The sequence below is a fragment of the Microtus ochrogaster genome, unplaced genomic scaffold (assembly GCF_000317375.1).
Source record: "Microtus ochrogaster isolate Prairie Vole_2 unplaced genomic scaffold, MicOch1.0 UNK1, whole genome shotgun sequence".
In the NCBI taxonomy this organism is placed as follows: Eukaryota; Metazoa; Chordata; class Mammalia; order Rodentia; family Cricetidae; genus Microtus; species Microtus ochrogaster.
Window position 1 is genome coordinate 13,190,699 of NW_004949099.1, and position 14,112 is coordinate 13,204,810.

The window sequence follows — 14,112 nt, forward strand, 5'->3', positions numbered from 1 at the left end:
CAAAAATCAACAATAACAAAAAAACCCAAACAACAACAAAACACAGATTACCTTTCTCTGACAAAAAGTAAAAGAGAAAAGGCAAAAAAAAATATATCGAAAACAAAGTGATATTGACTTCCCTTCTTACAGACTATAACTTGGTAAAATCTGTAATAGGCAGACTTCTACCTAAACACATTTGAAACCTGAGGATTTGTATATTATCTGAAGGGAATGTAAGTCCCCATAAAAATGAGAACGGAATTATATAGTCAAGACACATTCTGGATCAAAAACACATTTGGAAAGAATGTGACCCTGTTCACACATCTCCAAAGACCCGCCCTGGACATGATCCGTTGAAGTCTCTGGCACAATGTACCTCTTGTTTATCACCATGTGGGAGAAGCTCGGAAAGAGCAGACACTGAGAGATTTAAAAAAAAAAAAAAACCTTCCAAAAATAAAGGCAGGGAATGCAAAGCAATGAAGAGAAACTGGAGCGCTTCCTTTCCATGTGCGAGAGACACGGGCTATTTCAACAGCTGATTCCACCCTCAAAGTATACAGCGTACATAAAATAAACACAGGTCACAAAAATTAACAAATCATCATAACTGTCTCATACATCCTGGGCTGGCTGCGGAAAAACAAGATCATTCTGGATTTATATCTGTAAGTATGGGATTTCCTGGACAGCTAGTATCCACAAACAATCAAACACGGGAGGAACGTGGGGAAAAAGGCAGCGTTAGTTCAAATTTGAGCCGAGAGCCGTGATTTGTAAAAGGCTGAACAGGAACTGAAGCGGAAACCCGATGCAAGCAAATTCTTCTGCAAGGCACTGATGGACACTGCTCTGTTGCCTTTGGCTCGGAGGCTGGTTTTTAGGTCACTGGGTTTTGAACGTGATACCAAATGAGGATCTCACTAGTATAGAAACTTGAGGACTGACAACTAATCTCTCAATTTACATAAAATAATAATAATAATTTTTTAAAAATCTAATGATACTCCACTCAAGAGTTAGCGCTTTTATGAGACCTGTTGCCACTTATTAGTGTCTTGGAATGATCTCATCTCTCATCCTGGCTAAATTCCAGCACACAATTTCATTAACCCAGGTACCACAGGTGATAAAACTCATTTTTCCCTAAAGAGACAGCTAAAAAGTACCAGTTATACATTTATGAAGTACAGGCAATCAAAATTATGGATTTTCTAAAAGGTTTTTAACTACTTTTATTGAAAGGAAAATCGCTGTCTCAGACTTTTGTGACACTACCGCTAACAATAAATTTTACCATTTAGACATGGCCATAATATGGTAGACGGTGTCAATAAAAGTGGGGGACAGAGAGACGAGCCTCGTCTCCTAAGTAAGGCCAGATAATTCCATGCCGGAAGTGATCACAGGAGACACCTAAGCTAACTAATGGTTCTTCAAACAGTGCATCTGTGGTCTCATACATCTGTTTCACATTTGCAGCGAACTGCAGAACTACCTTCCCAGGTAGAAACGAAAGACACTTCAAATGCTTGCAAGGAGAGCAAAATTTAAATTTCATTTCCAAATAACAGTGAATTCAAATATCGTTTGTTTCCTTTTTGAGTAAAGTCAGGTGGCCTGGGCCTGTTTGGTACATTTGTCTAAACTTTTCTATACAATATTCTACGTATCACTAGAGGGCACTGTGGTCTTCAGGTCACTTTGACCTTTTCAAGCACTGGGGACGGTCTTGAACTCTTGAGCAAAGTCAAAATGGTTTAAAAAGAAACTGGCTTTTTAAAGGGGAAAACATTTTCCCCTTCTTGGGAACACCTATCTTTTCTTTTTAAAAACGACTCTAGAAAATGCACAGTAAGTAGAAAGTCATTGTTTGTAAAAATATGAAGCTCATTTTGCAACTTTCGAAGATTTCTTTCCTCAGCTCTGATGGGGTGAAATGCATGCCCATGACCTTGAAAGGCTGCTCCAGCGAGGCGGGTGCTCCGTCTGCACACAGCCACAAGTAAGGGCAGCTCTTCCCTCTGTGTGCCGACTGCACTGCCACTGTGCTTACTGGAGGCAATTTCATTGCCGAAAACTCGGGCGTGCAAGCCCCAGAGCACAAATGGGTTTGAAACAATTTATGATATCCGGCCTCCCTAGACATGTATTAGCATATACCTGGTTTCTTTAGCATCACTTTGTTTTTCCAAAACCACAAACACAGTTGCTGGAATTTCGTGTGGAAGTGCTTAAGGGGCTGGAAGTTAACACCTTGGTGAGGCGCATGGCCTCTCCTGTGGCTGCCAAACAAAAGCCTCTTTGTCAGGGTTTCTTGAAATGTTTTCTTAACATGTTCCAAGTAGTTTTAGGCAGGGAACTAAAGTAAACAAGATGTTACCATGATAAAAACACTTGTGAAAACAGTACAGAATACACTTGGTTTCCTTCACGTGCAAGTCTTCGAAGGTTTAGAAAGTAAAATGCGGCAGAAAAAACCATTTTTTTTTTCTTTAAGCAATTTACCAAAGAACTATCTTGTTCTGTCTGCGGCTCTCAACCTTCAGGAAGGGGTCAAAGTCCGATCTCTGGACAATCTCTTCAATGCTGCTCTCCTGTCTTACACAGAAAACTTCTTTTGGCTTCCATAAATTACATACATCTGACTAACTTGTTAAAGAATTTTTTGTTTTGTTCGCTTTTGTCTGTATGGAGCTTTTCTATATGAAAAAATAACCAAAAAGGGTGGGAAATCTTTTCAAATGGATACAATGTAAGACCACAAAGGGAGGAAATCATATGGAAGACTAGGAAGGGATTTGGGGGTGTCCCTCGGAGCCTAGCACGGTTCTATCTCCAAAGCGAGGCACGGGGTGGGTGGGGTTGAGGGTTTAAGGGAAAAAAGAAATATTCCATCCAAGCATTTCTGAAACTGCAGCCTGGTCTGAACCGACACTCAAACTAGAAAATGGCAAGTGTGGTCATGACTGTGACCCAGGAAGGTTCTGCTGCGGACCTCTCTGAAGCATCCATCATGGGAGCTCTTTGCTTGTTTTTGCCTTTATGGCGAAGAATCATTACTCCATGTCCCGTGGTAAAGCCTAACCCTGACTGATCTGAGAAGAGAGCCTAACTGGAAGGGTAAGATGGTGAAGTCTAACAGCTTCCCGTCTTGGAAGGCCATGGGCTTGTTCTCATTCCCTGTTGTGGGAGAATCAGCGTCATACGGCTGGGATGACATCACAGCAAGCGCGAGCACTGCCTGGCATCAGCAAACCCCAACAATACTGGTCACATGACAACTCTGGGTGGGGAGATTTAAGAAGGAGAGGAGACAGAGCCCAGGTAAGGTCTCTGCTGACTGGAGGGAAAGACAACAGCAGGCTCCTGAGCAGGGCTTAGCTCTGAAATTAAAGGCCCCATGGCTGTCCTCACCTTAGGGACAAACCCTGTGGCTGGGGTGTCATGTCAAGTCTCTGGTTTTCGTTTTTTCATCTGCTCTACTACTTCCTCATCAAGAAGGGAAGAACACACCTCTGCCTTTCCCTGCCGGCCTCCTCCTCTCTCCATCAACAGGGAGACTCACTGGCTAACTGGACTCGTATCCTGAAGCACTTCTGCAAGCTGTGGCAATTACACCTACGACCTGGGGTCACACAGGGCTGGAAAACAGGAACTAGGCATCGTGTTCCTTTCAGACACCAAACCTGAAAGGCTACTTTGGAGAACACCAGAGCCAGGAGCTTAAAGCCCATGGGTGTTGGGGGAAATCACAGGCCCTCCTACACATGTTCCCCCAGCTACCCAGCCAACAGAATCCAGGAGGCACAAAGCACTGTGAGCTGGAAATACAGGGTGGAGCCAAAAATGTGACCCCAGCTCAGAGGCCACATGCAGCTGGTATGAGGGGCAAAGTCATGCTTCTTCTCCTCTTCCTCACTTGGGCTCCTCTGCCTGCTTTAGACCGACAGGGGCACAGGACTCAGATGGCCCTCAAAGCCTAATGTATTGACTCTCCATAATGTCCCGCCACCCTCAGGATGGAACTGTAAGCAACTTTTTACATTGTTTCAGAGAACAGTCAGCAGTGCCTTCTCAAAACACAAGGTTGGGAATTTCTATATATTTAAAATTATTGCTCCTAAATTATACCTAGGTAGATAAGATGTGTCCGTGTTTTTAGAGAGCTCAGTAAGGGCTGGGCACTTTCTAAGTAAGATAGGCCTTTGGAGTCTAACTCATAAGAGATCATTGTTGTTGTGATTGTTATTATTGTTGCTGTTGTTGTTTTAGTTTTTTCGAGACAGGGTTTCGCTGTAGCTTTGGAGCCTGTCCTGGAACTACCTCTTGTGGACCAGGCTGGCATCGGACTCACAGAGGTCTGCCTGCCTCTGCTGCCCAAGTGCTAGGATTAAAGGTGTGTGCCACCACCACCTGGCCAAGAGATCATTATTAACACACTGAGATATGACCTATCCACACAAACGACTACTCTTAAAACTGCCCTTAAAACTTTCTTCACATCCACTACCTTAAGTAGAAAATAACTTATTAATTTAAAAAAAAGTACAGTTTCAGTCAGGTGGTGGTCTCCCAACACCTTTAATCCCAGCACTCAGGAAGGCAGAGCCAGGTGGATCTTTGTGAGTTCAAGGCTAGTCTTGTTTACAGAGCTAGTTCCAGGACAGCCAGAGATAGGCAAAGAAACCCTTTCTCAACAACAACAACAACAACAACAACAACAAAAAGGCTTGGTTTCTCCCAGGTCACACAGTGCGACCATGAGGACGAGACTCTGAACCAAAGCTCACAGTAACTGGGTGACCTGGGGGGTCAGCAAACTCTGCTCGTTTGTCGCCTTAACTGTGTATTCAAAATGCTACTATGATGTTTTCCTAGGCAGCTGTGAGGGCTAAATGAATTAATATGTATTATTACATATCTGAACTATGCCTATTGCATATTTAAAGTTGTTTAATTACACATTATTACAATGTGACTAGTGCCAATTTTCGTACACCATAAAAAATAACTGGTAAAAATGGAGGGGGCTTATGGACGAGCAGAGCCAAGGAGATTCTTCCAGAACCTTCCAACCCAGCAATCTGAAGATAAATGCTGGATAACAACAGTGTCAGAGTTCAAGGGAACCACGTGGCTTTCATTGGAACTGCAAGAAGAGCTTCCCTAGACCCAATGGGTTTCTCTTTGGGGCTGAGCACAGACATGCTGCTCCAAGTCCCCCAGATGACTAACTTGGGTTCCAATTCACTAGGCAAGATCCTGAACCAAAAGATAAGCCCGAATCTCTAAGTATTAAAATCTTGCTGTAAAGGGAGGAAAAATGAGATCTTGAGTTGGGAACTCAGTAAAGCTGAGTTCGCAGTGGCTTCTTCCATGGAAAGAATCACTTCTGTTTTCTGGAAGCATGTCTCTCATCATGTGTATGAGTCCCTTTGCTCTGGAGGCGGGAACGTAATTGGAGCTTGGCTCAAAACTAGTACAGAGGGCTTAATTTGAACCAATGGCAGTCTGCACAAGGTTCTTTGCACGGTGGGACTGATAATTTCATGGCATACAAACCTGTGTTCTCCGGTTCCAATTAGAAAAGTCCAAAGGATGAAGACAACGGGGAAATACAGAGCTAATGGGAGCCCCAAACTGCAGCACCCCCACAGCCCCCGTCAGTCACTTGGATCCTGGCATGCCTGGCGCCTGCAATGCTGTAGGAGTTCCAGTCTATACTGGCTCATTTTCACCCCTGCCTTTATTCTTTTCCTTATATCAACTCAAGTCAGGTTTGTACAACTTGCAAACAAAGCCTTCTGAAAAATACTAGCACATAAGCAAACAGTAGAAAATAAGCAAGCAATATTGCAAGTTGATAGTGGGCACTCCAGTTCCGCTGAGCAAACAGGAACCAGGAGCATGTCATGCCATGTGCAAAACCACAACAAAGGCTGGGGAGATGGTTTCCAACTCAGAGTCAGGCTCCTAACATCCTGAGACGTGAACAGGCTTCTTGTTTGTAGGAGATAAATCTAGGCCTCCATTCAAATGATCTTTGCTTTTTCTTTTTTCTTTAGAAGTGGTTTGAATTATTCACTCTTTCTAGATCCTGAGGCCTAGCCATATCTGAACTGCCAGCTCATAACACATGAACCTATGACTTGAAGATTATTAAGATATGAATACTTTGACTATTAATGAAATGTTTTAAATGGGTCAAACTGGGGACCTGGCAGTGCGGCTTTGGTCCCTAGAGTTGATACATGCCGCACGAGCGATGATAACAATTTTATAGTTCAAGATTTTATAACCATAAATCATGCTGACTGACGCTTGTCAGCCATTCTACAGAAGAATTAAATCAGCAAACTTATTTACTTAGCATAGGTGCAAACGAGGAAATCAGAATTTCCAAGTGCGTTCTGCCCAGCTCTTTTTCTCTCATTGGATAAATATGATTAGGCAAACGACAGGGTGGTAACAAAACAGATTCCATGAAGGAGCTACACAGAAAACAAAGCCAGCGTCACTTATCTAAATGCTAATAATGTAATCAGGGACGACAGTGGCTGCTGCTCTTGATGCTGATACTCACTAGCTCTCCTGGACACGGCTTAAACATACACTGGCCAAAGAACACTCTTCAAGTGAAGGATACAATCTGAGAACTATCTAAGAAGTTCAAAACCTTCCTTCTGTGCACTGAAATAATAATAAAATATTCACACAGAACTACCTGTCTGTAATACTGCAAGTATGTTTAGGGGTGGCTGCATCACAGTGCTTGTATCTGGTCCATAAACGATGCTCCCACCCCAGAGAAACCACCACGTGCCCTGATGTATAGAGGCTATACGTGAGGCAGACTAAAGAATAGAAGGTGACACTGTTGTGGTGACTTAAATGAGGATGGCCCCAGAAGCTCGTGTATTTGAGTGTTTAGTCCCCCGTTAGTAGAATTGTTTGAGAAATATTGGGAGATGTGGCCATATTGGAGGGAAGTGTGTCACTGGGAATCGGATATGGGGTCTCAAAAGGCCACACAAGGCCTAGGGTCTCTCTGCCTACTGCATCCAGATCGGGACGTGAAGGTCTCAGCTACGGCTTCAGCACCATGCCCGTCTGTTTTCTGCCATTATGATCCTGGATTAATCTTCTAAAACTGTGAGCAAGTCCCCCACCCCCACCCCCCACGGAAATGCTTTCTTTTAAGAGGTGCCTTCGTCATGGTGTCTCTTCATAGCAACAGAACGCTAAGACAACAACTGTATTCAGTATGTTAGTCAAGGATTCAACATACTGTACACAAGTGATGCCAAGAACGCAGGGCAGCCGGGTCAGATTTATAACCCACAGGACAGCACAGGGGAGGGAATGCAATTCTGAGCTGAGAGGCACAGACAGGCATCCACTGCCAGTGGGGAAGATGAGCAGCCCGGTTTGGCAGAGACTATCAGCCTCACCGCTCGAGATGAGACAGCCCGAGCTTACATCATACAATCATCCACTTCTCCTGGCAGGGAAAATGAACTCAACAGAAGCCACCCGATACAGAGGGATAAGAAACCGAGATGGTGCACTGACTCAGGATCCCATGCCAAAGAAGGGGCCCGACCACAGAACTGCAAAGGACCCGTCATTGAAACAACTGAAGGTTTCCCTCTATCCCAGGTTAAGTCTGGAAAACTGACTGCTATTGGTACCTTCCATTTAAGTCTCCTTCCTCTGAGGGGACACCCCTCCAGGGATGATCTAACTTCCTAGAACAGTGACTCAGAGGCCACCCTCTGAAGGGCTCTGTGACACTCTCCAACCGGAAGGCAAGCTGGTGGGTGAAGGACAGACAGCAGGAGGGACAGTTGTGCGACAGAGAAGACATAGCAGGTAATTCTTACTTTAGAAAGGCTGGGAAGTCATCACAAACTGCTTCACATCCTGGCCACTTGCAAACGCCATGTCCGTAGAGAGGATGGCTGTGGGGGTGTTCCTCGTGGGACAAGCTGCAAGCAAACACACGGAGAGAAGGGGAGGATGAGTGAAACGCAGTCCGGAGAGCCCACGTGGCCCAGAAAGCATGTGACGAGCCTCACACTGCCATTCCCCATGGAACCTAATTGGCCCTGCTTTTGAGCAAGAGGGAAACGATGAGCTGGAAGATTATGTTCTAAACACATTCAGGTATAGTGGTCTGATGTTAGGAACCTACCTCCATGTGTGAAGAGGATTTGACAGGTGTTTGTTTGAGGCAAATCTCTCTGTAAAAACCGCCATAATTTTCCTGAGTGTACAAAATTCGGCTGGAAAACCTGTACTGGATCCGCAGCGCTTGTATTTGCCACGGGACATTTCACACTTCTTTCTCTCCTCCTCTCTATCACAACTGCTTTCACAAAATCTGAGTGTACTCTTTTTAAAAAAAAAATTATCTAATAAAATATTTTATAAATAATAATGTGCAATACTACAAAATACTTTTCGGGGCAAATACCGATGATTAGTTTAGAATTAATTTGTGGTGGTGGGAGATTTGTATTTCTCAAGTTACGGACAGCAAGCTTGAGAGAAAACATGAGCGGCAAGCAAGGGGTTAACACTCCAGTGGGGCTCTAATCGATAAGTAATGATCTGGCCACTGGGATCAAGCCGGGGGATGCTTTGATCTGAGCCATGTGGTGTGCAGGGAGGAGTCCATTGGGCTTGAGCGACAAGCCGTATTCTCAAATATTTTCTCTATCCACACATCTTTCAGACAAATTATTTTTCAATAACCTTGGATTCCATCTAATAGAAGTGTACAATGAACACCCAGAGTTCTGGTTTGTGCTTGGGCACACTGCCTTCTTGCAAATGGATTGGGCTATTGTACAGCTTCCTCTGCCGCCTCTCTTTGGTTTGGTTTGAACTTCAAGAGCTTAGTGAGATATAAAGATCTAAGTATACGCACTCACACACACATGTGCGTAAGTGCACACTCGCATGCATGCATGTTGTATTTTATCCTACTAGTAAGATATCTCTTCATCGACTTTCTTGACCACGTATATAGACCGTAGGTACCCACTGAAGCTCCTGGCCCTTAGCCCATAACCCACACACAGCAAGCACATTGCAAAGCTTTAAATCACAGGCAAATCAAAGTGAACACCCTGGAGAGGAAAACAATACCTCCCAAAGGCAATGGTCCCCCTATGTATTTAAAATTATTTTGCTGGAACCTAACAACTTGGAAATACCAGTGAGGTACTTTTGCTCTCACAAAGGAAATAAACAGAGGAACCAAAAGAAAGAAGAAATTTTAACAGTAATGTGTAAAGGTAGCATAAACGTCCTCTAGAGAAGGAGGCCAATGGAAGAGGAAGAAGGGCATCCTCTAAGAAGAGAGGGTAGAATTGCACTGGATCCACTGAAGGCTTCCACCTACGGGTCTGTGCATAAGCTGGTACACACCACTGGTAACCTCTCAGAACTGGAAGACAGTTTCACCAGCACCGGACTCCTCACACACTCGGAGACCAAAGGCTCAATTTACTAAAAATGTTCTTCTCAATGGTTTCAGAAGAATCTCTACACCACAATTTTCTCTAGCTAGTTAATGAGAAATTAATTGAGGTTTTATCAGAACATATACATGTGTGTATAAATGTACGTATATATATAAATTTGAAAAATACTGAGAATATCCTAAGATATACGTAAATACATAATTTTTACAAATAAAAGCATGAAGAATTATACTCTTTATATTTAATGTCATTTTGCCTTTTAAACATTTAAAATTTTTATTTTATGTGTATGCATGCTTGTAACATGTGGGTGTCTGGTGCCTGCAGGTCAGAAGAGGGCACCAAGACCCCTGGGATTAGAGTGACAGATGGTCATGAGCCACCATGTGGGTGCTAGGAATTGAACCCGGGTCCTCTGCAAGAACAGTTAATTGCTCTTAACCACTGAGCCATCTCTCCAGTCCTGATGTCATTATTGTACAGAAATTCTCATGTTATCAACTAAGTCTCCAAACTTCCAGATATTGATGGGAAACATGCTACCAACTTACAGATCTAACTTTAACCATTCCTGTAATTTGGATACTCGGAATTCTATTATATTTCTTATATTTATAAGTAATGTCAGAGATAAAATTTATTAGGCTAAACATCTTGGCATATACCAATTTCCTACCAAGATTCAGAGAAACTTAGAATCAACAAATCAACCACACTAAGGCTTATACTCCACTAGGAATACCGTACCAGCTGTTCTTGCTGAGTGCCTGGTACCTACCAACCTGCATCGTTATGCATATGCGTGCTGTGTGCTCTTCAGGGCAGAAGCCAGGAGTCTCGACTCCTGAGAATGGAAAAACTCCTCCTCCTACCAGCTGGGAACTGTGAATGGTACTGAGTTTAATCAGGAATTCTCAAATTATCACCACAACATGCCCAGCTCCCCATGACGCTTGCTGTCCTCCTGCTTTATCTGATGAACACATGAACAGAAACTATTTCCCTCTAAGTGTTTATTTCTACTTCAACTTGGAAATCACCTGAAGGACAGAGAGATGACTTAGGTCCTGATTCCCCAAAGCCCAAACAAACAACGGCCCCGTGCACAGAAGCACACACTTAATTACTTAGTTAGCTTAGAACACTGCTCCTCATTGTGAAAAGGTCACATGCTCTCCTATTATGACGCAGTGCTGAGTTGGCTGACATGGTATCCACCCACCCCACCCCACCCTAGACATCACTGTTTACATTCTTACGGGTTACTGCTCCATATCTCTCTTCTGCTGTATTATTATTTTGTAAGGTGTCAACACACGCTGTCACCAGCTTTCCATACGTACTGTGTAACTGAATACATTGAAGTATTCCATTGTCTGAAGAACATACTTAGATTTGGATGGAAGAAGAGGTTGGTAGTGGTACCCTGCTGGGACCTCTGCGAAGACTCTTCAGAGACCAAACAGCTCAACACTGGGATATGTATGGGGAGTCAAGGAAAGTTGAGTACTTACCTGACAACTTTTTATACCTTTTATGAGGTTTTTATTTTGTCAATCACCTGCTGACATGCAATTGCGAACAGTTGCGTACAGTCTTGCACACGGTAGGAACAATAGCAAGTACAACTAAGATTGGAGTTGCAGTCTCTCACTGGCTATGTTGCCATAGTAAAGCTGCACAGCCCCCATGGTGCACGGTTGAGGCTGGCTACTGGTCTCTGGGTCATTCTGCACACAGCTCCACCCGCAGTCCCTGTCACACCTCTGGATAAAACTTTTAATGTTCCATTAAGAGAGTAGACGATGGGACATTAGATTTCTACTGCTTTCTGGCTTCTGACAAAAAGAGCCAAGAAAGCAAGCACAGATTCGTCAACTTCAGTTAATTCGGAGCTACAGGAAGAGGCTAAAGATAGACAAGGCTCAGAGCATCTGACGGTGGGAGGCAACCCTAAGGCTCACCTTGATATAAACTGGTCAGAGGAGACCATGTGGCACAGAGTGGACCTTTGGTGTCTATGAGAGGGTGCTCACTATCTTTGCTTTGAAGATGCTCAAACATATTTACCCAAAATGAAACTTCGAGAAAGTTTAGATCAATTGTACCTTTTCTTTTTCTTTCTTGGTATCCCTTTCCTTTCCTGTCCCATTCCTCTCTCCTCCCCCCCCTCTCTCTCCTTCCCTCCCTCCCTCCCTCCCCCCCCCCTCTCTCTCTCATCTTTTCTTAGCCCAGGTGGCTCTGAACTCTATGGAGCCAAGAATAACCATGAATTCCTGATCTTTTGGTCACCCTCTGCCAAGCCCTGGGATTACAAGTGTGCATTACACCTTGCCAGGCCCCAGGTCAAATGTTCAATAACATTTTAGTTTGTTTTACTATAACTCTCAGGTTGAGTACTCCTGTAGGCAGGGATCACTCACTCATTCCCACACACCGAGCACCCCATATGGTGCTCAATAAATGCTACGTAGATGTATCAATGAACAGACAGCAAACACCTTGTCCTATTTAATTTCTGTGTGGTAACATACTCAATATTTACTTTCTCTTATTCTTATACGTAAAGACCAGAATCATGCAAACCCACAGGAGAAAATATTGCTGAAGACACTTTGTATTACTTAATTTTATTCAGACTATGTGCAACACAGATAGATGCATTCGAGAAAAGCCAGTTGATTTAAATCTTTTCTGATAATCCGTGCTACGTAAAAACTAAATATAATTTAACACGAGAACAGTGGTAGCGTTTCAGATGTGAAGGAGTCAACGTGCCAGGGAAAGTATAATTACATATAGATATGAACTAGCTCCTGACACTGCATGGTACTTATCAATGCGTTTATGTTTGCTATGGTGTGACGCCTCCTTTCCCAATGACATTTGCTACGCTATTTCTGTTCGATTTATTTTTCCCACATTGACATCCACCAGCCACAGTCTTTACATGCACATTGGTGGTAGAAAAGACTCTCTTTTCACACAGGGCTGGGGCTTTGAACTCTGGGCCTTCCACATACTGGGCAAGCACGCTCCCCCCGAGCTACAACTCTAGGTTTCTTGGAGAAGTTTGGATGTTCAGCACTGGTGACTGGATTTCACATTGCCCAGTTCACTGCCAAGGCAAAACTGAAAACTGGAATTACTTCTGTTCCCTGCCACAAGGACAGTCTCAAGACTGCAGTCTGCAGGCTGTGGGTCCCCTGTGATGACTGAAGGAATTCTTGACTAAGGAGACAGAATACAGATGTCACCTCACCTCAAACACGTCCTGACAACCTACATGCATAGACATCAGTTCGCCCATTCACAAAAGCCACAACTAGATAATTCTTAACGCCAGCAACACATGCACTGACATGTCTTCTGAGTAGCCCCAAACTCATTTTGTCCCATCCCAAACTTGCCTACCTGGTCTTTTTAACTTGAATCATTTGAACCAAAAGCCAACACTGATGTCTACTGGAGTATACCCCTTCTTACTACCCAACCATCAGATCAAAATTATAAACTGTATGGTAGTTTGCGGGCATGTACTGGATAAACTAAGCTATGGAAAGCTATGTTAATCTTTTTGAAACTGTTTAAAATCATAATTTGTTGCTGTTGTTATTTTTCCATACAATCATGCATATTTTACATTTGGGGCTACAGAACCACTATCGCAGTCTCACTGAAGAGCACCGTACCGTCCCTATAGAAACGCTGTACCTAGCAACAAGCACTCCCTACCCGCTGCTTGCCTGTAGTGCCTACTGATCACTTACCTACTTCCATGCCCCAGACATTTGCCTGTTCTGTACATTTCATATAAACACCATCAGATAGTATGTGCTTGCTGGTTTGTGGCTTCTTTCACTTAGCATGTTTTAGAAGCTAACACATCAAAATAGCAGCTTTTTATGGCTAAATACTATTCCACTATATTTATGCAGCACATATTTTTTAATCCGATAATTTCTTAATGAACAATTTGAGCTGTTTAACACGATGTTAGTGCCTATGAACACTGCTGCTCGGATATGTCAATTTATATACCTGTTTAAATGTGTTTTCAAGGTTTTTTAATTTATTTTTCAGAATTTTATGCATGATTATTGTATTTACATAATTTCTACCCTCCTTCTCCCTCCTCCAATACATTCGAACTCTTTCAAATTCATGATTCGTCTTTCTTTAATTTCTTTATTACTGTTACATATGTATAGACATATGAATATCTACTGAGACCATTTAGAATGACTCATGTGTATTTATTCGGGGTTGACCACTGGCGATTAGATAACCTCTCAGGGGGCTCATCCCAAAAGACTGGTTCTCCCCCTCTCAGCAGCCATTGTTTTACCGTTCTTCCTCTCAGAGTAGAGTCCTGTGGAATGTCCCTTGTTCATGGTGGCATGGCAGCTGTGCTGCCATTATATAGGTCCTGTTTAGGTCCCCATGTTACTGAGATTTCTGGAAGACACTGTCCCACAACAGGCATCCTGCTCCTCAGGCTCTTAAAATCATTCTCTACCCTTTCCATTTTTTAAAATTTAAAATCAGTTCTTTTCGTACTGTGATCAAGGTTCCCTCTTCCCATCTCCCACACTCATCCAGTTCATCCCCTCCCTCCCTTCCTTCCTCC

At 43.3% G+C, this 14,112-nt stretch overlaps 1 protein-coding gene across 7 annotated transcripts in view; it reads right to left on the reverse strand.

The window, feature by feature from the left end:
• Foxp1 (forkhead box P1) overlaps positions 1-14,112 on the reverse strand; it is a 396,466-nt gene that overhangs the window by 45,048 nt on the left and 337,306 nt on the right. For all 7 annotated transcript variants that reach the window (XM_026788256.1, XM_026788254.1, XM_026788255.1 and 4 more), the window contains one exon: positions 7,875-7,979. In XM_026788256.1, coding sequence (XP_026644057.1) covers positions 7,875-7,979 — 105 coding nt within the window. The remainder of the gene's footprint in view (positions 1-7,874; positions 7,980-14,112) is intronic.